The sequence below is a fragment of the Phocoena phocoena genome, chromosome 15 (genome assembly GCF_963924675.1).
Source record: "Phocoena phocoena chromosome 15, mPhoPho1.1, whole genome shotgun sequence".
NCBI lineage: Eukaryota > Metazoa > Chordata > Mammalia > Artiodactyla > Phocoenidae > Phocoena > Phocoena phocoena.
This window is the reverse complement of record NC_089233.1, coordinates 35766579-35791703: the sequence shown is the minus strand read 5'-3', so window position 1 is coordinate 35791703 and position 25125 is coordinate 35766579. Positions and strand designations below refer to the sequence as shown.

General features: G+C 48.1%; 1 protein-coding gene and 3 non-coding genes across 4 annotated transcripts; all 4 read left to right on the top strand.

The window, feature by feature from the left end:
- The first annotated feature begins 2870 nt into the window (after positions 1 to 2870).
- TRNAK-UUU (transfer RNA lysine (anticodon UUU)) lies at positions 2871 to 2943 on the top strand. The gene has a single exon. It is a non-coding gene; the product is annotated as a tRNA-Lys (tRNA).
- An 877-nt stretch (positions 2944 to 3820) lies between these two features.
- Positions 3821 to 3892, top strand: TRNAP-UGG (transfer RNA proline (anticodon UGG)). Its single transcript has one exon. It is a non-coding gene; the product is annotated as a tRNA-Pro (tRNA).
- Positions 3893 to 9044: 5152 nt separating this feature from the next.
- TRNAK-CUU (transfer RNA lysine (anticodon CUU)) lies at positions 9045 to 9117 on the top strand. Its single transcript has one exon. It is a non-coding gene; the product is annotated as a tRNA-Lys (tRNA).
- An 11205-nt stretch (positions 9118 to 20322) lies between these two features.
- LOC136135726 (olfactory receptor 1F1-like) lies at positions 20323 to 21255 on the top strand. Its single transcript, XM_065893672.1, is given in 3 exon segments — positions 20323 to 20550; positions 20552 to 21185; positions 21188 to 21255. Coding segments are annotated over 3 exon segments (930 nt in total).
- The last annotated feature ends 3870 nt before the right edge of the window (positions 21256 to 25125 follow it).

Sequence of the window (25125 nt, the reverse complement as noted above, 5' to 3'; positions counted from 1 at the left end):
CTCTCTATGGGTGGGTGGTAGGGTTGTCTTACCGCAGGGAATGCTCCAAGTGAGGGTGCTGGAGGGGAAAGCATCCAAACCTGGGGATCGGGAGGAAAAGAGGCCAGGTTGACGGGGACACCCGCCCAGGAGGCAGGGTCCTAACATCCCATTGCCCTTTGACTGAGGATCTGTGGTCACACTCCTGCTCCTAGCAGAGGAACAGGCTTGGATTTCAAACCACCCTCAGCCTCCTCCACTGCTGCCTCTGTCTCTGCAAGCAAAGGGCCTCAGAGCAGCCCTGACCCCAGAGCCCAAGGAACTCAACCAGTCTGCTCCTCCCGACCACCCTGGGCCAGAGCCTGAAGCCTGGTAGAGACCCACACCTGTATCCTGGTCTCTGGAGGCTCCCAAGGCATGGGAATTAGGTTGAAGGAGCTGAGGATCCTCCCTGGTCTACCTGCCTCCAGGGCACCAGGCTCTGCCTTCCTCTTAAAACACCCCCTTACCCCGCTAAGGCTGCTGCCACTGTGGATGCAGGGTGGGTTGCTGAACTGAGGCTCTTATCTCAGGGATGTGGTCTGTACCACACCTTGGACCTGCCTTTTATGGCTCTGGACTTTTGGGTTTAACTGAGGTCTGCACCCAGATACTCTTGGGCTCCCAGCATGAGTAAATATTACTATCTCATTGTGAAGACCAGAACAACCTGGAATCCACAAAATAAAATCACCCATAGGACACCCCAAGATGTGGCCTCCTGGCCTTTTCCAGACATGCTCTGTTCAGACCCACAGGAGAGAGCTGGGCCCCCCTGGGGAGCCCTGTGCAACTCCCTGGCCCCTGCACGGGTGGACAGAGGAGGCTGGGAGCCCAGGTGACAGAGAGGATAGTATAGGAATAAGGAATAGACATGTTTAAAATTAAACCTGACCCCAGCATCAGGGGCCAGATTCTCTCTTATTTTAGGGGACAATTTCTACCCTCCCCTCTCAAATGCAGGCAGCCCCACACCTGCTGCACCCACCTTCCCTGCCCCAGACCTGAGATGCTTCTCTCCAGGGATTCCTCCCAGCATCCAGGAGACCCTGTTGCCATTCACAGTCCTACCGTCACTGGTTCTGTGGGCAAGTTGGTACTCAGTGTATCCCCAGCCTCAGCTCAAGACCTGGCTCAGCCAATGGTTGTCAGAAGAATGGACAATACAGTCCCCACCTAACAGGGAGCAATACCACTCCCAAGGAAGGAAGAGAGGCAGGGGAAGTAACTGACCTTGATGGATTTCTAGGGGTATATGCCTAGCTTTAGGAGTGAGAAGCCCTGGATTCAAATCCTGGACAAGCCCTTCACTTGCACTCAGGACACTTTTGTGGTGTGGATGGAATGGTGGGCCCTGATTCTAGGTGCCTTACGTTATGATGGAGAGCAAAGGGGTTGAGACAGGAGAAAGTGAAGAGAGGGGTTTCTGGAGCCGGAGCCCTGCCCTCTCCCCTTGTTGTCCAGGTCTCACTTTGGGATACTGTGGGCTGACCCATGTCCCTGACCCATGCATCCATACTTCCGTGCACAGACTCTATCCCTGAACCTCAGTTTCAGGAGAATTCTGTGCTTCCTGGAGAGATCCTGAACTGGGAAATCTCCACGGCCAAGTGGCTTGTGGTCTGGGGTCTTGCGCCTCCCCATAAGCGTGGAAGGTCAAGGACACAAATCCTGGGCAGTTCTTTTAGGGTTGAGGGAGGGTTGCAGGACCAGGCTCCTCTATTCCTCATCTGGACTTCACAGATCTGGACCCACCAAGCCTGGGCTCTCAAGGGCCTCAGTTTACCCATCTGTAAAGTGGGGATAGTAGCAGCTCATGTCTCAAAGATTTGGTTGGGATCTTAAGTTACTTAATGTTTTGGTAAAGCATTTAGAACAGTGCCTCAAGACTCCTGCCTGAGTTTCCGGCCTGTCTGCCCACCCCAGGCCACCCCAGCCACCTCCCTGAGCAGGGCAACTCTGGGCTGGTGGAAGCCCAGGTTTTCTCCCTGAGGCCCCTCCCAGTTCCCGGGGCCCCTCTTGCCTCCCCACCTCACACTCCTCCCCACCCCTTTGGGCAGGAACCTGAACAGTCTTGTCCTAGATTGGCAGCCCCTAGCTCTGGATCCTAAGGGCTTGCTCCCATCAGGTGATCCAGCTGGACTCAGAGTCAGGGTTCAGCAAAATATTTCAAGGGCGGGAGGAATCCACGGGTCATGCCTGCTTTCCATCGCTCTGAGGAAGAGGCTGGATTCCCACATCCCTGGCACCACCTCAAGCTGGCGCACCCACCTCCCCTGGCCTCAGGATGGTGCGGGGACCCTGGCCTCAACAGGCGGGCCTCAGGCGGTGTCAAGGCCCAGAGAAAGACCGGATTCAACTCAGCGACTGGCACCATCCAGGATCTCAGACTAACTTTTGGGGTTGGGGTTGAGGGCAATGCGTGCAGCTGAAAACGTCCATGATCTGGAACAGACCCTGACATCTTCCTGAGCCAAGACGCGACTTTAACCTAGATATTCAGCAGCAGCATCTATGTGGGCCCCCTGTCATTTTCGGGCCGCAGGGCCGCGAGTCCCGGGATCAGCTCGGGCGCGTCAGCCCTGAATTTTGTCCACGCCGCAGGGCTTCCGGCGGCTGCTGAGCCGCTGGCCGTTCGTCCGTCCGTTGGTCAGTGAGGCGCCTCACCCCCAACCCGGCACAGCTGCTCCTGGCCTGTAGACGCTGAGGATTCCAGGCAGTCTAGACCCACAGAATGCCCTGAGGGGACTCCATGTCCCTGCTGACCCCGGGACCTGCCCCATCCAGTCATTTGGGAATGGTCCACAGCCAGTCAAGTTTGAAAACTTGGCCGTAGTCAACCAGCCACAGTTGCCCGGCTAGCTCAGTTGGTAGAGCATGAGACTTTTAATCTCAGGGTCGTGGGTTTGAGCCCCATGTTGGGCGGGCTTTTTGGCGCCTATTGTGGATTCCGGTCCCACATGGATTGGTTTTCTGCTCCCAGCTGTCCACTCCCGACTAAAATGTGCCCTGTTGGAGGCACAGTGAGCTGAAACACACAAATTCCTGCTCACCAGAGGAATCCGGGCTGGGTCCTGCCCTCGGAGTTGTCTGCTCCTTTGTAGAGGGTGGGGCCTCTCATGGCAGCTTCTAGACTCTCAGGACAAGGCAAGAACCAATGCTCTTTAAGGCCGACAAGGGTGTTCCTCCTCGGGGAAAACTGTCCCCAATTAAAATACAAGAAAATGTGAAAACCTGGGCTCCTCCAGGAATTTGACCCTTTTGTACCTAATCGAGAATCATACCCCTGGGCCAATGAACCATTCCACCTAACCTCCTCCTCCTCTCGCTCAGAGACACTGCTCCGCTGAGGGAGAATTTGATCCAGGTGTCTATCAGGCAGGTGTCGATCAAGTAGAGGAATATAGGGCTGTTCAGTAGTTCCAGTGTCTGTTTTGCCTCCCTCCCTGACGAGGCCCAGGAGTAGATACCCGCGACTGGTCCCGTGTGGGGCCGCTTGCGGGCGGGCTGTTCACCCTGGAACAGGGCTGCGAGTCTCCTGCCTCCATGTGTAATAGGAAAGCCGTGGTTTTAGGGGCCTCCCGAGAACGGAGAGCCGCAGCTGCGCGGTCTTCCTCTGGCTCCCGCCGCACTTGGAGCAGATAATCTAACCCTCGATCTGAAATCTGCCAGCGGCTGCGAACCCGCGAACCCACAGAGTCGGCTTCACAGGTGCGCAAGCTAACAACTGAGCTATCGGGGCGAGCTTTACATAAGTCACCTGTAGAAGGGCTGAGAGAGAAAAGAAAAAGGCTGATGCGGTGGCTCGTTGGTCTAGGGGTATGATTCTCGCTTTGGGTGCGAGAGGTCCCGGGTTCAAGTCCCGGACGAGCCCTACTCGTTTCCCGAGTTCAAATCCTAACAGCGCCCTTTCTTTTTCCTTTCAGCGTTTTCAGCGGAGGACGGAAGATCGACCAGTGGAGGCGTCAGGGAGATGCAGACGGCTTCCTCTGAGAGTGGGATCGGCGCGCAAAGGAGATGACTCCGGCAAACAGCGAAGGAAAGTGCATTATTGGTTGCTCTAGGGGTACACGTCTTATGGCTCGGGATGGTCGCTGCTCAAGTCGCAGGTGAGCCCTACTCTTACTTAAAGTTGCGTTTTAGTGGTGGGGAGAGGGAGGGAGAGAGAGAGAGACAGACTCCCGGGCTTCCGTGGGCAGAACTTCAGTGTTGGGTCCTGCGCTCGGCCCCGGGGCTTCCCAGATGAGAGAGCGAAGAAATGGCGCCACAGATCCAGAGGGGTGGGGGAATGGTTGAACATCTGGGAAGGACATATCGACTGCAGAGCGTGCCCCAGAACCCGACCCCCGACTCCTGGACTCGGCTCTTGCTGTTCTGAGGGCAGCGTCCTCTTGCTGCCCAACGGGACCGGAGGAACCTCCTCCTCCTCCCCTTTGGTGAGCTGGGAGGGGCATCGGGACCCGCCCAGGTGTGGGGTCTGGTTGGTGAGCTAACCCGCCTCCCTCTAGGGGGCCGCGCCCCCCCCCCCCCCCCCCACCACCACCAGGCCATCCTAGGACATCCGAGGCCAGGACCGTAGCTGGCCGGCTGATTCAGTCGGTAGAACAAAGCGACTCTCAAAGTCAGCCTCTCAGGTTGGAGGCTCCACGTGCTCGCTTTCTTGGTTTTGATCTCACCTTGGCGGGAGCTGGGAGCGGAGCCGGGAGAAGCGGGAGCAGCGAGGGGAGGCAGAGGCGGTGGTGGCCGTTTCCTCCGTGCACTCCGCAGGGGTTTGGTGAGCAATTACTGGGTGCCAATACTTGGGGGTTCGACTTTTTCCAAAGCGAGCATCCCGGCGATCGCGGCCCAAGGACCCTTCGCGCGCCCCCGCCGGCTCTTGAGCAGTCCGCCTGCCCCGCGCGGCCAGGAGCTCCTCTCCGGCTTTGGCCTCGCGGGTCCCCAGCGCACTCGCGGCTGAGAGGAGGCCAGCAAAGGGACCGAAGAGCGGCGCGGGGACTTAAGGCCTGCCGCCCTTCCTGGCCGGGGGCTCTTTGTCGTCCGAGCACGGAGGAGAGGCGGCGGGGACCACCGCATTGGGGAGAGCGCAAGGTCTGCTGCCTGCTTTGTCGGCACAGGGAGCGCTGGGTTTTCTCCCTGCCCGTGGGTCCTGGAACTCTACACTTCCCGGTGGGTCTGAAATTGGAATCTCTTCTTCGAGCCACTTCATTGGCCTTGTCGGTACCACCCCCGGGGTGTCACAGCGTCATAGGGGAAAGCCAAAGAATGCAGGTCGAGTGGCTCGTTGGTCTAGGGGTATGGTTCTTGCTTAGGTTGCGACAGATTCTGCGTTCAAGTTCCACACGAGCCCTACTTTTTCCCCAGTTGCGTGTCTCAGCCCCACTCAATGCCACCCACTGTGGTTTAGAAAATTACATTGAGGACCAGTAGCCAAAGCGTCTCCACGAGTCTCGCAACAAGCTACTTTTGTCAGTCCAGGTTCGAGGCACCGAAGACTGGAGAGGTCTTTCCTTCCTCTGTGCATCAGGAGCCCCGTCTTCACCAGCTGGAGGCCTCTGAAACGTCAAGCCTGGGCCCACACTGCCCGGTCAGGAGGCCAAGGCATTAGCCTGGGGAGAAGTGATGGGTTGCTGGCGATTGCAGCTGGCATCCCGAGCCTGCTCCCACCCCAAACCCAGTTGTTCTACCTGGCGTGGCCTGCTGCATCTCTCCTCCTTCCCTGCCTGAGGTCAGGAGGAGTACCGTGGCCCTGGACCCCAGCGCCTGCCAGGAGCCGTGTCCCCTCTGCCCTGTTCTGCAGCTCAGGGGGCTGCCTTCGTGAGGCGCAAGAGGTGGACACCAGGAGCCCAGACACCAAGCACCAGGACCTGCTATCACGGGAAAGTTCAAAATCTAAGCATCTGAAGAACAATAGTGGGTGTGTTGTTGGTCTAAGGCTATTATCCCACGTGGTTACACCTCCACCCGTTGTCCTGCCAGCTCAATAACGTCAAGCAATGGATTCAGGACAACACACACCTTACCACTATCAGAGAATATCTCAGACCTGTGAGTAAGCCTAACAAAACATGTTCGAGAACTCTACAGGGGTGGACGTCTGTTGTGCAGAACCCTGAGGTGGGGATGGCTCCAGGCTCCAAATTCCTACAAAACAGTTGCTCAGTGGGAAGGCACCTTTCCTCAAAGTACCCGGGAGTGAGAGGAAATCGGGAGGGAGGTTAACTCCTCCAGCCTTTCCCACTTCCCCGGGGAACACTGGCCCAGGAAAAGTCTCCCGCGCCCCACCGTGGGGTCTCAAGTGCTTGCTGGCCGACGCCTTCAGCTTGTGCTGGAAAGAAGAGTGCCATGGGGTGCCAAGAGAATTTGCCGCTCATAGAACCTTAAGGATGGTTACGCTGGAGAGGAGGAAGCAGAGAAATGGGTGGCAGAGGGTCTTCCTTTTTGTTTGGGATGGTGAGGTTTTGTGCCTTGAACCAAGGATCATGAATAATCCAATGCTGGGAACTTGAGGACCAACTGGGGTGGAGGGAAATCAAGTAGAAAATTTAGTTTAAAGTGACCCATGACTGGTAAGTAGTAAACAATTTTCTGTAGAGAAATACACTTTTATTCTAGATCTCACAGGATTCCCCACACAAGGAAAATGGGCTACTCACAATGAAAAATATCAAGGAAACGAGGCACCATGAGCAACAACCAATGAACAATAGACAATGAAAATAAAACTGGAAAGATTTCAGATGCTAAGATTATCAGACACAGACTATAACGCAACTATCTCTACCATGTATAAAGACATGAAAGACAATAATGAAAATATATTTGAGAACAGGAGCTCTGTAAAATGCTTTAGAAGAATGAAACAGGACTAAATTTTTCTAAAATTAAAGTATGCAAAAAATGAAACAAAACTCAATAGATGTATTAACAGTTGGTTTAAAAAGATGAGAAAAATGGTAAACTAAAAATAGGTCAAAATAATACAAAAAACCCCTAAAATATCCCATATGTTTACAAATTAAGCAATACACTTCTAAATATTCCATAGGTTAAGGAATAAATTACAATGGGATTTAGAAAATACTTAGAAATAAATGATGATAAAAATACTACATACCAAAACCTTTAAGACATGGATAATGCAGTAGTTAGAGGGAAATTGATAGCCTTAGATGTGTGTAATAGAGAAGACAGGTTGAAAGCTAATGACAAGAAGTTAGAAAAAGTACAGAAAAGATAAACTCAGATAAATTAGAACAAGGGAAGAAATGATGAAGAGATGAACGTAATGAAGTTGAAAACAGGCATACAATAGAGATTAATGACAAATCTTGGAAGGCAGGTCTTGGAAAAAGCTAATGTTATTGATAAAACTCTGCAAAAACTGGTTAAGAAATAATGACAGAAGACACACATAACCTATATCAAGGAATGACTTTACACTTATTGCATAATTTAAGAAGATAATAAAAGCATATTCTAAACAACTTTGTAAAAATTTAGAAAAAAATATATAATTTTTTGAATTATAAAACATGCCTTAATGGAATCAAACTGGAATAAAAAGGTAAATGATCTTAAAACTAATAAAGTGAATCAATAGTCAAGTATTACCCTCCAAGGAAAATTCTTGACCCAGATGGCATCAGTGGAGCACGCTAACAAACATTCAAGAAATAAAATTTTAGTCACACACAAAATGTTGCATAGAAGAGGGAACCTCTGAACACATTTTATGAGGCTAGTGCTATTCTGATAACAAACTAACCATGGACAGCATGAAAAAGACATTTAAAAGCACATAATCTTGCTCATGAAAATAAATATAAAATCTTAAAATAAATATAAAATATTAGCCAACCAAATCTTACGAGATGTAAAAAGAATAATATGTTACAGCCAAGCTGAATTTATCCTAGGGAATGCAAGGTTGATTTGACATGAGAAAATTGGGAAATGTATTCAATAAATTCAGGGGAAAGTATCTGATACAATCCAACTTTCATTCATGATTTTTAAAATTCTTAGTAAATTAGCCAAAGAAGGAAATACCCATAACTTCTCAAATTATCTACAAAATACTGCAGCAAATTTCATATTTGTGGTGAAGCCTTGAAAACATTCTCTTTGAGGTTAGAAATGCAACAAGGATGCTGACACTCTCTACTTCTATTGAACATTTTATTGGAGACAGTGGGTCACCACACATGTGGGGCTTCCCTGGTGGCGCAGTGGTTAAGAATCAGCCTGCCAATGCAAGGGACATAGGTGTGAACCCTGGTCCGGGAAGATCCCACATGCCGCGGAGCAACTAAGCCTATGCGCCACAACTACTGAGCCCGCGTGCCTAGAGCCTGTGCTCCGCAACAAAAGAAGCCACCGCAGTAAGAAGCCGCGCACCGCAACAAAGAGTAGCCCCTGCTCTCCGCAACTAGAGAAAGCCCGTGCGCAGCAACGAATACCCAACGCAGCCAAAAAAAAAAAAAAAAAAAAAAAAACACCTAAACATGTAACTACCATATGACCCAGCAATTTGGGTATTTATCTCAGAAAAATGAAGACTATGTTCACACAAAAACCTGTACACGAGTGTTTATAGCTGTTGTACTTGTAACAGCCAAAAAAAACTGGAAATAATCCAGAGGTCCCTTAAGGGGTCAATCGTTAAACTAACTGTGGTACATCTCGCCCTAGGTTTTCACCCTTGGCGCCGCTCCCTCCGTCCCCCTACGCCCAGTTGCTTATCCCTACACCCGACGTCAGGTGGGCCGGGTGGGCATAGGGGCCAAACCGGGTTCCCTAGCTACTGGGTGGTGAGGGAAGTCCTGGTCTAGAAGCACCCTTGTTGCAGCAGGGAGCGTCGGGGGCGGGGGGTGGAACCTGTGGCGGGGAACCTCCTGTGAGGCCCAGGAAGCTTTGGCCGGTGACCCGCCCCTGGTGCCCTCATCTAAGTCATTAACTATTGTAGGGCCCATCACCTTCGCATTACTCCCCATCAACATGTACAATGATAAGATTAGCTTCCGGGTGCCCGGCTAGCTCAGTCGGTAGAGCATGAGACTCTTAATCTCAGGGTCGTGGGTTCGAGCCCCACGTTGGGCGAGCTCTCTTTCTAGTTTGGACCTTTTGTTTGGAGTCCTGAGAAACTCAGCAGGTAGCGACTAGTAACCAGGATACCACACCTGGGGGAGTGGCTTTTCCAAGCAAGGCGTTTCTGTGACCTGCCGTCAAAAGGCACTCAACGCAGGGCAAAAAGGCACTCAACGCAGGGCAGAAATAGACACAGATGTAGAGAACAAACGTATGGACACCAAGGGGGGAAAGTGGCCAGGGGTAGGATGAATTGGGAGATTGGGACTGACATATATACACTAATATGTATAAAATAGATAACTAATAAGAACCTGCTGTATAAAAAATAAATAAAATAAAATTTAAACGATTAAAAAAAGGCACTCAACGCTGCCCTGCCGGACCCGGAGTTCCTTGCTGGCTTTTACCCCAGTGCAGCCACAAGCGCGCTCCCGGCTGCAAGGAGTGTTTGCTAAGTGACCTAAGGGCCGGGAGGGGACGCACGGATCGCTGGCCCTTCCGGGCCTGTGGGCTTATTGTTGTCTGAGCGCTGGATCCACCAGATTTGGGTCGGGGGGTAGGGTGCAGGGGCCGCTCCCCTCTTTGTGGGCATGGGGAGCTCTGGGGTCCTTGCCTCACTCACTGGTCTTTGAGCTCAACACTTCCCGGCAGGTCTGAAATTGGAACCTCCTCCCCACACCACTTCACTGACTTCCCTGTTCCACATCCGGGACGCCAAGAAGTCTTAGAAGAGAGCCAAAGGGTGTGCTTCGTGTAGCTCGTTGGTCTAGAGGTACGATTCTTGCCTCGGGTGTGAAAGGTCCTGTGTTCAAATCCCGGATGTGCTCACTTCTTTTTACACAAAAACAGTTCCTCTGTAGAGATTTGGGAACTACCTGAGGCCCCAAACCTTGGGCGTCGAACCCAACACTGCAAGAGAGAATTAGAGAAAATATTTCAAAGCCTCAATGTGTCGCCAGGTGCTTTTAAAATTTTAGTAGGAGTCTTGGCGGGGGTCCAGTGGTGCGGACATCCCGGTTCAGGGCGCTGCGCCTGGGGCTTCGATTAGGTTAAGGCCGGTAGGGGAGAAAATCCGTGAGAGGCAACAGTCTCCCAAAGTCACATAGCTTTCAGGGTTCAAGTCCAGCAATTACTCCAGTGAGACTCAAACATCCCTGCTAAGTGTCCAGTAACGTATCCGCCGTGACTACCCAGCTGGGAGGATGGATGAGGCACTTAGAGACGGCGCCCCAGGCCTTCCTCCCCTTTCTTTATTCTCTTTTCTTCCTCCTCCTCTTCTCTCTATTTCCTTGTTACCCCTCACCTGGGCGCTCCCCGGTCTGCCCTGGTCCCGCTGTCCCAGATCGGGAAAGGGTTCCTGGAGCCCGAGCGGGGTAGTCCTGGGGTCCACGCCATCAGGACAGGTATCCTGTGCCCCGCTCTGGACGTCAGGCTGTGATAGTCCCCTTTTTTGGCGGCTGGGGGTCCCGGTGGTGTTTGACTTTGACCCTTAAGGAATTCCAATCCCAGAGAGCTGCTTTCCGTAAAGGGCGATGGTTCCCCACTTTTGGAGCAACCGTGGGCCGGGGTCACCCCTCAGGCCAAATCTCCTCTTTCTTCCAGAGTCTACCGCAGAACTCCAAGGCTGACTCTTGAATTAGATTTCCTGGGTGGGGGGGGGCGGGGTGGGGGCGGAACTGGACTTCCCTGGTAGCGCAGTGGTTAAGAATCCGCCTGCCAATTCAGTGCACACGGGTTCGATCCCTGGTCCGCGAAGATCCCACATGCCGGGGAGCAACTAAGCTGTGTGCCACAACTACTGAAGCCCGCGCGCCTAGAGCCCGTGCTCCGCAACAAGAGAAGCCACCGCAATGAGAAGCCCGCAAAGAAGAGTAGCCCCTGCCCGAGGCAACTAGAGTAAGCCCGCGCGCAGCAACGAAGACCCAACGCGACCAAAAATAAATAAAATAAAAACATTTTTTTAAACTTTAATTTATTGGTTAAAAAATTATTAACAGCTTGAAGGAAATTACAAAGAAAAATACTCCAGCAGAGAGCTGAGGTTTCCAGTAACACGAATGTGCGGGGTTTTGGGGACCAGTCCTCTCGCTAAAAACAACTGAAAATGTTGGATATTAAAAACAAACAAACTTCAAAGCAGTGAAGAGCTTGTTTTGGGGAAAGTAAAGAAATTCCGGGCCCAATTTAAATGGATGTGGAAAACCAGAGGGATGCTGGAGTCCCAAAGCTGCGGTCGAACCAAGGACTCTTGCCAATACCGGCAAACACGACCGCTTCTAGACCAAGGCAGATTCCTCCTTGAATCTGTCACCCTCAAAGATGAGTATGTACAGAAACACACCCGTCCCGTCCCAACGGGCCGCCAACTGCTTCTGGAAAGCGTGTTGCCTGGGGTCTGCTCCTCCTCCCGCCTTCTGCTAGAGTGCAATCGATTTAAGAGGAGAGCCTGTGCCGAGACCTCGCGCACCCAGAAGACGAAGCACACCCCCGGAGCAAGGGGGCCGCGTCTACAGCGTCCTAGCTCCTCTCAGTGAAGGCCGCGTTCCTCCAAATTGGTTCCTGTGCAGTCTTGGGGGTGGCGGTTCCAGCAGCCCTCCCGCCGCTTCATCCGGGCCTGTGCCAGACTGCCAGGACCAGCCGGACAAAGGAGATTAGAAGACTGAATCAAAGTGTGTTCTCTGATTCTGTCCTGGATTTTTTTTTTTTTTTTAAGCCATAAAGGATGTTATTGGAGGAAATTCGAAAATGGACTGTGCGTTAGACAATCTTGTTGCTCCAATGATAAAAGATACATTTGGGGTGGGGAGGTGGCGAGAGGAGTCTCTGAGGTACCGGGAGCTCTCCTGGGAGGAGGGCTTTTACATTTGGATAAATTACAAGCCTTAGTGAATAAAGAAGGGTGGGTTGCGAGGAAAATTGCAGGGGTGTGTCCAGATACCCGGGACTTCGGCTTTGTATAACTCCATGGGGAGGGGTTTGTTCTGGCTCTGGGCCTGGAAGAGCGACGTCCGGTGTAGAACATTCTGCGCGCCCCCAGTCTCCTGTACGTAGGCCAAGCCCTCAGTGACAGCCCCCTGCGCAGGAGGCTGCGGAAGAGGCTCTGACTTCCGCCTGCGGGTGAGCCTCGGAGTGTGTGGAGGGGTCTCCTCCCCTTGCGCACGGTGTTGGTCCCGCACCATCTTCCTCCAGCCCTGAGCTCTCCCGGGTCTTCTGTCCAGCCGGGGCCCGGGAGGACCGAACATTTATCACACACACTGCAGTCGGTGGTCCGGCCCAACACACCACTGATCCAGCCAGGGTCCCTCACTGCTCGCTGAATCTGTCATCCGGAGGAGAATCCAGGGCGTTCCGGAGCTTGGGACTCCTTCTGGAGGAACCCGACAAGCCAGATTTGGCGGTGCCAGCGCTGGAGGAGCCACAAAAAGGCAGGAGAGCGCGGCGGGCGGCGAGTGCGCGGTCTGCACAGGAGCTCCGCCAGGATCGGCAGTTTCTGTTTTGTTCACGACTGCGCTCCTAGAGACTTGGATAGAGGTTGGGACGTTGCAGGGATTCAGCCAAATTTTGAGTACTCAAGCCAATTCCTGGAGCATTTTCTAGCCAGTGCTGACGAATTATTCCTTCTTCTCATATTCTCAGGAAAACTTTTAGCAGCCACCCCAGTGGCCTAATGGGTAAGGCACTGGCTTCCTCAGCCAGGGCCTGTGGGTTCGAGTCCCACCTGGAGTAGTATGAGGAAGCACTCTATCTTTAGGTGGAGGGGCGAGTTTTGGGTTACAGACACAGAGGCAAATGGGTCTTTATAAAATTCGAAGATACGCCACTGACCATAAGGGAATGTGAGTTAAATTTACAGATGTTTACTTCGAAAAGAAGGGAAGGAGAAAGACTGTGTACCCATACACCTTAATGGAAAAAATGTGTGGTTTCACCCTGTGTTTTGGAAAGCAGTCTGGTATACACACCTCTTTGATCCTCTAATTCCACTTCTGTAACAGACAAAACTACCGATGTAGGAAGTTTTATTGCAGCAGTTTGGTAAACAATAAATAAAAGGCAGAGGGGAATGACCATGGAATACATTTTGCTTCATTAATAGTGTTCAACCTCAAAAAAGAACGTTCAGTCTATCCCGGTTGACTTGGAAGATCCCGCTATGAAAACCGTATATGAGCCAGTTCTTGTAAAACAAACGGTAACTCCCAAACTGCAGTTGTCCCTGCATGACTGCCCAAGAAAGAATCGGGTGTGGAAGGGCCGAGAAGGGAAGGGGAGGAAAAAAAAAAGAGAGACTAGCAAAATGCAAAAATATGCCGGTCAAAAGGTAAACAGAATATGTGGAGAGCAGACGTTGCACCTTTGATATGTGAATGTAAGAATTGAATGGGCGCTTATGGAAGAGTTGGAAGTAACGTGGGCCAAAGATAACGTTGACTTTATCTAGGTTAGGACTGTGGGTGATTTTCTGCCTGGATTTCTGTTATTTCAGTACAGCTACTTTTGTGACTTTTTATAGTCCCTCCGCGGTGAGAAAGGGCCCTGTGTCCTCGGAAGCATCATGCTTCTTTTCTTTACTTTACTTTTCTTTTCCTTCCTTCCTTCTTTCCTTCCTTCGTTTCTTCGTTCCGTCCTTCGTTCCTTCCTTAATATCTAAAGAGGGCAGGGCAAGTATCCGTAGAAGGGAGAGAGAATCGCCCCTAAAAAGACACCTACCGCGGTTCATATTTGTCTGCTCCGTTAAACTGCAGGCGTCGAGCCTGGTGAGGAAGGAAACAAAAATGAAAAGCAGCGACTTCATCTGATCCGGAATCCGGCCCCCTTTCTTCCTCTTTGTTAAAAATCCAATTTGTTAACTGCTGTACCCTTAGTGCCTGGTATACATTAGGCGCTCAATAAACACTTGAGTGAATGGATGACTCTATTAGGCGAGTGGTCTCTGGTATGTTGGGGCGCCTTTGGGCGGGAAGACGGGAAGACGAACGGTCCCAGCTGGAAGGAGCAGCCCGGCCCGGTGGGTTTCGTCGACTCCAGGCCCACGGAGTCCCGGCTCCACCCGCTGACCAGGAGACCTGGGTAAATCCCACTGGGCTGCTGTGAGCTTCTCCTCCCACAGGAGGTGTCAATGGTGTTCCCGCTTCATCCTCAAGGTCATGCCAAGTAGTATGTACCTACTCCTCTCTAAAAATACGCATTGCCCTGGTGTATCCGGGTAGCTCAGTTGGTAGAGCATGAGATGAGACTCTTAATCTAAGGGTCGTGGGTTTGAGCTCTACGTTGGGCGTGTGCCTTTTTTCCTTTGCACCGTAGGCGGCAGGGAAGGGTGACAAAGCCAGGATCCCCCTTAAATACATGCCCAGTAGGTGTCTTTGAATGAAAGGTTTTAAGTTTAGCAAGACTTAGAAAGATGATATCTATAATACTATATCAATAAAAAGAAGGACAACCAAGAAAACAACAATAACAGAAAAAAGAATACAAAAGGACAACCAGATAGAATGTGCCTCCTGAGGGGATCCTAGAGGCAGCAAATGTCACATTTGTAATTTTAAAATTTCTAGTAGCCCCATTAAATTTTTTAAATGAAATTAATTTAAATAATATATTTTATTTTAACCAGTTTATTATTTCCCATGTAATAATATACAAATTATCAATGAGGTGTATTATAGTCTCAACCTTAGTACTTTTGAAATCTTGATTCAGATGGTTCTCTTTGGTGGGGGGCTGTCTGTGCACTGCAGGGTGTTTAGCAGCATCCTTGGCCTCTATCTGCTAGATGTCAGTAGCCTCCCCATAGTTGTGACAAACAAAAATGTCTCCATACACCGTCCAAAGTCCTCTGGGAGGTAAATTTGTTTCTGGTTGTGAGCCACTTGTCTAGAGAATTGAGGGCATAAATATTGGTGCAAACAGTTCACATGTGGGATCGACAGGAGGGCTGGCTTGGCACAGGGCCAGGCATCAGGGCCAACTGGAAACTCATCCTGAGATGGCCAACCCAGAAGGCAGCCTGGTGGGGTCAGGAAATAGGCTACGTACAGTGGACTGCACAAATAAGTTAATATATTGAGATTAATGTGAGCCATATTTCTCACTGGTGGAGCTGGAAAGAGAGAGGGCTTCAATAAATCCTGTGGTGTTGCGTGGAACTGGAGGTATTAGTGATGTTATTTGATAACTTTGTAAATGCTGTGTTGCTGGTAAAGATGGTTGGTGGTAGTGACTTTATAAAAGCAGTTCTTATATTGGTATATTTTCCTGCCTGCAATTAGTATTTCCTAGTTGTATAATTTTTCTATATTTCTTAACTGGCATTATTCTGTAAAGAAGAGATTTTCTCCATGAACACATGATGAACTTCAGATCATTTTAAAAAGACAGAGTAAATGCTAAATTCATTCCCTTAATTGTTAATTTTTCACCTTCAGTTATGGCAAATTACCTTTAAAATTCTCTCTTTTAAAAGATAGTATTAATATTGATTCACAGATTGTAATATATTTAATATTTTATAATTACTTACAATTATTATTATTATTTTTTGATTTGTTTTGTTTTGTTTTTGGCCATGCCACGCAGCTTGTGGGATCTTATTTCCCCAACCAGGGATTGAACCTGCGCCCTTGGCAGTGAAAGCACAGAGTTCTAATCACTGGACCACCAAGGAATTCCCTATTATTCTCTTTGATGCTTAAATTACTCCAAATTTAGCCAGTGGGAGAGCCCTTTCAAGCTAGCATCTTTGTTCCTTTTTAAAAATCTGTTTATTCACAAATCTTTAATTTGAAAAATTTCAAGCCTGAAGAAAAGTTGAAAGAATAGTACTTTAAACACCATATATGGATATGGTGATACATATGAAAGTCATCTGCATGTTCACATTGGACTTTGAGCATTTCCTTATTTTCTGGCACACACATAATGTCCTAGACTCACTTTGGTTTTTTTCTGCCCAGATCTGGAATCAGCCCTTTCTCTAAGGAATCCAATTTCCTTTTAGTAGGGAATGGCATTTGGAAACCAAGATCTGGGTGCTAGGTGTGCTCAATGATACTGGGTTGTCATTAATTACAGTTTTTGTTTTTGTTTAGTTCACCTTAACTTTTAAAATAGCTTACTGATTTATTCTTGTGTCTTAAGTGGTCCTTCTCCAATCCTTTGCTCAACTCAGGTCAGTTGATGGATTGACTCTGGTGGATCATGGTAACTCGATTTTAAAAAAATTAATTAATTAATTTATTTTCGGCTGCATCGGGTCTTCATTGCTGTGCGCAGGCTTTCTCTAGTTGAGGTGAGCGGGGGCTACTCTTCGTTGCGGTGCGCGGGCTGCTCATTGCGGTGGCTTCTCTTGTTGCAGAGCACGGGCTGTAGGCTCGCGGGCTTCAGTAGTTGTGGTGCATGAGCTTAGTGGATCCGCTGCATGTGGGATCTTCCTGGACCAGGGCTCGAACCCAAGTCCCCTGCATTGGCAGGCAGATTCTTAACCACTGCGCCACCAGGGAAGTCCGATAACTCGAATTTTTTAGTTCCAGGGCATTCCTTCCCATTTCCATTTTTTGGGATCTGTTTGGGAAACTCCTCCCATCCTCCACTTAGTCTTTGTGATAAATGTCCATCACTGAATTCCCACACGGAATGGACTGGGGTTATGACCCAGGATAACCAGAATACCCCACTTTCCCATCAGGATTGTTGGTTCCGATTTGGGTATATGATCCAAAAAGGGATGATCACAGTCTTGCCTTACAACAGTGCCAATAAGCAGCGGTAGAGAGAAGTTCTATGTGCCCTGTGATTGCTAGTCTGAGAGGATGTGAGTTCAGAGATACTGGTGGCTGCCTTCTTGCCACATGGAGAGTTAGTCTGTAGAATGAAGTCGAACAGAAGCAAACAGAGTAGAGAGATAGAGAAATACTGGTCCGGATGTCATTACTTGGGTCCCTGAATCTAGCCCTGCCTGAAACACACAGGCTTTGCATGAAGAATTTTGGACTTTGCAATTACATCAACCAGTAGATTCTATTTCTCCTTAAGCTGATATGAGTTGGTTTTCTATCACTTGCAAACAATGGCTTTACTAATCCAGTCACTATTCTCCCCTTCCTCCCCAGATCTTTGATGATTTTGTGTGGGGAGCGGTTGGCCTATTTTTGGAGATGGAATGGAGAGAACTTGATCTCATAACACATGTCTGATGGAGACATGAAGTCTCATTACAGCCCTGAGATTCTTATTTTGAGTTACTGGGAGGAGGTTAAAGATATTTATTAAGATGCTATAGTCAGCATGGGGAATATATTGTTTATAAAAAACCCAAAGTGGAAGAATTAGCTAGAGGAACACTCTGGTTTCCAGAGGAGATATTTTTTAGGAATTCAATTGCCACTTCTGACCCAGGTGTGTGGTTTTTATGAGTATCTCTTTAATATTATCAACTCAGGAAAGTAAACTTTGCAATGCATAAGATCAAGACCTTTATGGGCACCTTAAAGCCAGATCTTGCCTTCAGAACAACTAGAGTGATACATAATGGACTCAGGAATTCTCGGTTCCTCATTGGCACCCATGTTCTACCAGCTTATAACTGAACTCAGCAATGGTTCCTATTTCTACCTCATTTACCCCCAAATTAAAATATAGAATAAAAGACTTGTCAACTGGTCCTTTATAAAAATGACTATTGAGGGCTTCCCTGGTGGCGCAGTGGTTGAGAGTCCGCCTGCCGATGCAGGGAACACAGGTTCGTGCCCCGGTGCGGGAGAATCCCACGTGCCGCGGAGCGGCTGGGCCCGTTAGCCATGGCCGCTGAGCCTGCGCATCCAGAGCCTGTGCTCTGCAACGGGAGAGGCCACAACAGTGAGAGGCCCACGTACCGAAAAAAAAAAAAAACTATTGACATATGAAGATAAACATGTGACACTATTTCCAAATTATATTTATGCAGAATACAGATGATTGAGCAGAGAGCAAAGGATATAAATATCACTTAATACCTTTTTAAAGAAAATATTTATTCATTTAGGCTGTGTCGGGTCTTAGTTGCAGCACACGGGATCTTCCTTGCAGCATGCGGGATGTTTTAGTTATGGCATGTGAACTTTTAGTTGTGGCATGCATGCAGGATCTAGTTCCCCAACCAGGGATGGAACCCAGGCCCTCTACATTGGGAGCGCAGAGTCTTACCCACTGGACCACCAGGACAGTCCCTCACCTTTAACCTCCACCTAGTGGACATGGTCCTAGCCCAGTGTATTGATGAGGATAGGGGTCATGAGGTATTTAACATAAATTACATATTTAATTTGCACAACTCTACAAGGTGATTATTATTTCTCCTCTCTACAGATGGTGAAGTTTTGTAATTCTGTGAAGATTGATAGCTTTCTCAAGGTCATACCACTGATAATGTGGGTCTGGAATTCAGCACAGATCTGTGTGAATCCAAAATTTAACCCCTATCCAGCTTCATGTGTATTTCCCAACAAGATTGGGTGGGGGATAAAATATAGAATTGTGAGTCCTCTCTAGCAGAAGGGTTGTGGCTAATGATTACCCCCAAGATTGCATCATTTCCAATGTTGCCAAGTCCTGAAGCAGCAATTATGTAACTCTGAAGACAGATCTTTATTATCAATGCTGGATCCAAAAAAAGCCCACAGAGGAGAAGGGACAATTGCTCTCTGCTTTCTCTAATGAGGCTCTCAGGGAATATAGCCTTAGTGCCCATTGAGGCTCCTGTAAAGAGCTGGCCCTACGATACCCCAAGCATCCTTCCAGCACCGAGGGCTGAGTCTGTGCACCCCAGCCCCTTGTTCATGCAGACTTAGCCTGAAAAACCCAAAGACAAGTCCCTCTCCCTCAGACAAATAATCTCTGGCCAGGTCTAGAAAAATGAAACAAACCTGGGAATTCTGGGGACCGTGAAAGACTGCCATTCTTCTTGGGTAAGAGACGGATCAGTGAGACTCATCAATAAACCTTTGTTAAGGGGTAAATCCTTAAGGGGGCACTCCCCACTACATATTCCTTTTTTTTTTAACTTTTAATTTTATATTGGAGTATTGTACGGTCCGAAAGGATACATGCACCCCAGTGTTCATTGTAGCACTGTTTACAATAGCCAAGACATGGAAGCAACTACATCTTGCGTTTAAGTGGCACTATAGAAACAGTTCTGAGATCATCAGCAGTTCCTCGAAATTGCCCAGGCATGACCAGTGTGTGTTATCTGTTTATGAGGCCCTGAAGTGTGGGGAAAACAAATTGGCAGGTTTCTGCCCATACTTCTGGGTCACTTCCATTTTAATTTTACAAGTTAGTCTTAAGGAGCTCAGTGGACATAGCCAAGAAGGGCTGGCTCAGAGCTCTGTAAAGTGCTCTGAAAATGTGAGCGCAGGAATCAGCAGCAGCAATTCTATCATTACCCACCTGGGAGCAGTTTTTTTTTTTTTTTTTTTTTTGCGGTACGTGGGCCTCTCACCGCTGTGGCCTCTCCTGCTGCGGAGCAACAGGCTCCGGACGCTCAGGCCCAGCAGCCATGGCCAATGGGCGCAGCCGCTCCGCGGCGTACGGGATCCTCCCGGACCGAGGCACGAACCTGCGTTCCCTGCATTGGCAGGCGGACTCTCAACCACTGCGCCACCAGGGAAGCCCCTGGGAGCAGTTTTTGTTTGATCACTGACATCATCCTCAGAGCAGACATGTTAGGAATGTGTAACAGCTACAGATTAGAGATAAGGGAAATAAAAAATATTCTCAAAGGCAACACCACTGTTGATATCAATGGCATCAGTACCCTGTATTAGGGTATATGCTTAGTACGTCAGTCTCTATGGTAACCATTTACACATGTGTTCTCCAGTACTCATAAATATTAAAGTCTCTATTAATATTCCTTTATCTATAGTGTTTTTGATACTTACTTAAAAAAATACATGGTTATGGTAGAAAGTTTAGACATATAAAGGATTTATGGACAAAACCACTGTCACATTCTCTCAGTGTCCTTCTGGAGGTACTGCACATGCATAAGGAAACTGCCCTCATTTTGCTAATAAAGGAGGCACAAAACACACAGGAAGCAAAGTGCTAATGCCTCACCTCTGTCACATGGCCTTTCTCCTTGCAATCTTCTTAATTGCCCCATCTTGACCATCATTTTCCAGGCTTTTGAATTTTTCCTGCTTTGTCTGCCTCTGGACCCAGGCTCCCAGCCCCATGAGAGAGACAAACCAGTCGAGTGTCTCTGAGTTCCTCCTCCTGGGGCTCTCCAGGCAGCTCCAGCAGTAGCAGCTCCTCTTCCTGCTGAGCATGTACCTGGCCACGGTCCTGGGAAACCTGCTCATCCTCCTGGCCATCAGCCTGGATTCCCACCTGCACATCCCCATGTCCTTCTTCCTCTGCAGCCTGTCCTTCGTGGATGTCTGCTTCTCCTCCACCTCTGTCCCCCAAGATGCTGGCCAACCACATACTCAGGAAGCAGACCATCTCCTTCTCTGGGTGTCTCATGCAGATGTATTTTGTTTTCATGTTCGTGGACATGAACAATTTCTTCCTGGCCGTGATGGCCTATGACAGCTTTGTTGCTGTATGCCACCCCTTACACTACTCAGCAAACATGACCCACCAACTCTGTGCCCTGCTGGTCACTGGGTCATGGGTCATTGCCAACTTGAATGTCCTGTTGCATACCCTGCTGATGGCCCAACTCTCATTCTGTGCAGACAATGGCATCCCCCCCTTCTTCTGTGATGTGACCCCCCTCCTGAAACTCTCCTGCTCTGACACACACCTCAATGAGGTGATGATTCTGACTGAGGGTGCCCTGATCATGAGCACCCCATTTGTTTGCATCCTGGTATCATATATCCATATCACCTGTGCTGTCCTGAGAGTCCAGTCCACAAAGGGAAGATGGAAAGCCTTCTCCACCTGTTGCTCCCACCTGGCTGTCGTTTCCTTCTTCTATGGCACCATCATTGCTGTTTATTTTAACCCTTTATCCTCCCACCCATCTGAGAAGGACACCACAGCTACTGTGATGTACACGGTGGTGACCCCCATGCTGAACCCTTTCGTCTATGCCTGAGGAACAGGGACTTGAAAAGGGCTCTTGGAAGAGTGGTTGGCAGAAAAACGTTTTCTGTCTGAGGAGAGAATCAAAACTGAGTCTCATCCAAAGCAAATTTATTTTTTATCAGTTGAGTATCAGCTGAGTTGTTTTGTCAAAGACAGTCTGAAAACAAACATATTTATATTGTGCTAGAAGACAGTCACTATTTGTGGACCTAATTCACCTGTAACCTTGTTGCATCTACCCAGTAATGAGACATCTTTTTAATGACTAAGTTTTGAATTATTTTACACCCACATCCAGTTTTTCCTTTTTAAATGGTATGTTTAAAAAGATACATGTTCCACATATTTTTGAATATTAGAATCACCTGCAAGCTATGATCCACTGATGTCCAGGTCTCAACCCTGACCAAATAGATAAGAATCTCTGGAGGTGGGGCCCCAACACTGAGATTTTTTAAATCTCATGATTCTACTGTGCAGTCAGGATGGAGAATCACTGGTCTATTTCATCTTATGTGTTTTCTGTCATGGTCAGTCATAAAGATTGGGTCACAAAAACACTCACAAGGTTAGTTTTGAGACTCAGATAAAAGAACAACCGAGTAAAATATGAGGACTAAAGTGGATAGTGATATTTCAGGTGAGACTCAGAGGCCCAGGTGGACTTGTGGCTCAGAGCATCAGAGGTGAAGCAGCGCAGAATGGGGGAAACCCTCTGTGAGCATCCTGATCGGTTGTCCGATCTTAGGAGGCGGTGTCAGCCGGGCAAGTTTTGATACCAAGAATACAAATCAACATTTGCTATTCCTTCTGTGGGAACCAATTCTCCCTGCTTTCTTCTCTGGTTAGCAACCCCTTCCCATACATTCAAGAGCCAAGTCAAGTGCCACCTCCTCCTCCATGAGGCCTCCTGATTCTCCTGGTTCTCAAACTCTATTTTTTCTTTGGTTTATTCTTCCCCTCCACAAGGGTTTTCCACATATTATGAGATCCTCCATACCCAAATTCACATGCTATCCACCCTGTACCCCAGTGTCTGGCACTACTCTTAGATCAAAGGCAATACTCAAATCTAGCTGAAAGAAAAAAATGGATGAATGAATATTGCCTTAACTTCTAATTTGGACATTCTTGCTTGAGAAGAGGTTTTTAAAATTTTCTCATTAAAAAAAATCACTTTGGGGCTTCCCTGGTGGCGCAGTGGTTAAGAATCCACCTGCCAATACAGGGCACACGGGTTCAAGCCCGGGTCCGGGAAGATCCCACATGCCGCAGAGCAACTAAGCCCATGCGTCACAACTACTGAGCCTGCGCTCTAGAGCCCATGAGCGACAGCTACTGAAGCCCGCGTGCCTAGAGCCCGTGCTCCGCAACAAGAGAAGCCACCGCAATGAGAAGCCTGCGCACCGCAATGAAGAGTAGCCCCCGCTCTCCACAACTAGAGAAAGTCCACGCACAGCAACAAAGACCCAACGCAGCCAAAAGTAAATAAATAAATAAAATAAATTAAAAAAAAAATCACTTTTGTTATTTGACAGGTAATACCTAATTATGGAACATAAAAATCATAAAGAAGAAAATTAAAACAACCTGTAAATTTGCTGCTCCAAGATAACCACGGTAATACACAAGTTTTAGAAAGGTTGGCTGCAATTTTTCCAAATAACTTTGTGTTCCGATTTTCCACCTCCTTCTTCCCATGTCAATAAAGGTCTTAGACATGTGATTTTAATGGCTGCATAATATTTTATCCATTCATGGGTGCAGTATAATTTACCCATTCCTTGACTCTGGACGATTTCAAGTGTTTCTGTACTATAAATAATGCTGTTGCACACTTCCTGGTGTATAAATCTTTGTGTTCCTTACTGTCATAGGTAGCCTACATGACCTATTTCCCCAGCTTGGAGTAAAAATTAAGGTCATCATTCCTTTATTTCTTCCTTGTTTTTGTCCCACCCTACCTGTTAATACTAGCAGGGGGTCCAGTGTCACTCTCTTGGTGTCAAAGCATCCCAGAAGCTCATTCAAAGAGTCAGTCCTTCTCGCTTTCCACTGCCAGGTGTAGAGAGAGAACCAGAAGTTGGATCCGCCCACTGGCATGATTGTGTGAGTTGCTAGCACCCAGTGTAGCTCCCAAACCTTGGTCTTGTTTGATCTCTTGAGGCCTGTTTTGCTGCAAAATTGATGCTCGTGGCTCACATCCTTTTCGGGCCCACCTATGGTCTCAGGTCACAGCTATCGGAGCTCAAGTTTACTTTATCCTCCATTAAATTCTGACTCTGCCCCATGGTGGCTACACGCACCAGGACTTCTAGCTCCACTGTGTCAAACCAGCTCTGCCCATGAACACTCAGCTCAGATTTACCCTCCTACCTTTGAGATTCCTGCTGCATCCTTGAGATATTTTTTATATGGAGTGGACTTCAGGTTTCTTCTATATCATAGCTATATCTGTGAAATAGAGTTGAAATAAGTATATATGAAGATTATAATATTTGGATACTTAATGTTTCTTTGATTGATTGATCTGTAAGGTAATGAACATTTCAGCTATGTTCTTTCTGTATATTAATAGCTTTTACTTTAAAAAATTTATTTATTTTATTTATTTATTTTTGGCCGTGTTGGGTCTTTGTTGCTGTGCGCAGGCTTTCTCTAGTTGCGGCGAGCAGGGGCTACTCTTCGCTGTGGTGCGTGGGCTTCTCATTGCGGTGGCTTCTTTTGTTGTGGAGCACCGGCTCTAGGCGCGTGGGCTTCAGTAGTTGTGGCAGGTGGGCTCTAGAGCATAGGCTCAGTAGTTGTGGCAAACGGGCTTAGTTGCATGTAGGGTCTTCCTGAACCCGGTTCCCTGCATTGGCAGACGGATTCTTAACCACTGAGCCACCAGAGAAGCCTAGTTTTACCTTCCGATTTGATTTTGGGTTATGGAGGGAATAGAGGTTCATGAATGCTACACGTTCATTATGGATTGTATCTTTTAGTAACTGAAAGATCTTCATCCTCTTTAATCCTTTCTTCATCTTAAAGCATACTTTAGTTAATATTAATATCACATCTCTACTTCCTTTCAGCTTGTGTTGACTGATTCTCTCAGACTCTCTAAAATAGTTGACTTGGGACTTCCTTGGTGGTGCAGTGGTTAAGAATCCACCTGCTAATTCAGGGGACATGGGTGCGAGACCTGGTCCGGGAAGATCCCACTTGCCAGAGAACAACTAAGCTCATGTGCCACAACTACTGAGCCCACACTCTAGAGCCCGCAAGCCACAACTACTGAAGCCTGTGCACCTAGAGCCCGTGCTCCACAACAAGAAAAGCAACCACAATGAGAAGCCCGAGCACCCCAAAGAAGAGTAGTCCCCGCTTGCCACAAGTAGAGAAAGCCTGCGCACAGCAACGAAGACCCAATGCAGCCAAAAATAAATAAAATTTAAAAATAAATAAAATAGTTGACTTGATGAAGTGTTCTTTTCCTACTGTCAGTATCTTTTTTTTTAAAGCTTCCAGTACATGAGATAAAAAGAGAGTATAATTCTGTACCTAGAAAGAATAGTCAACAATGAATGCCTCCATCTCCCATACACTGTTAAAAACAAATGAAACTTTATGAGTAGAGAATTAATACATGCTTTGTAAGACACAGTTCTCCATGTGTCTCTTGCTTTTCTGCATATCCTATGAGCATAGACATTCACTTTTTTGTTCTAGACCACTTTTCCAAGGATGTCTATATAATGAACAGCATTGGAAGATAGAATGGTGTGTCTTTCCAGAGCAAAGGGAAGATTTTTCACTGTCCAGTGTAATAAATATAATGTATCCCTCTGGGGCGAAGTTCAGGCAGGCTTATTCTCAATGATAAAAGATTTGATTTCCTAAGCTTAGGCTCCTGTAACACATCCCTTGTGTATGCAGGTGATGCTTGGCCTTATTCACATC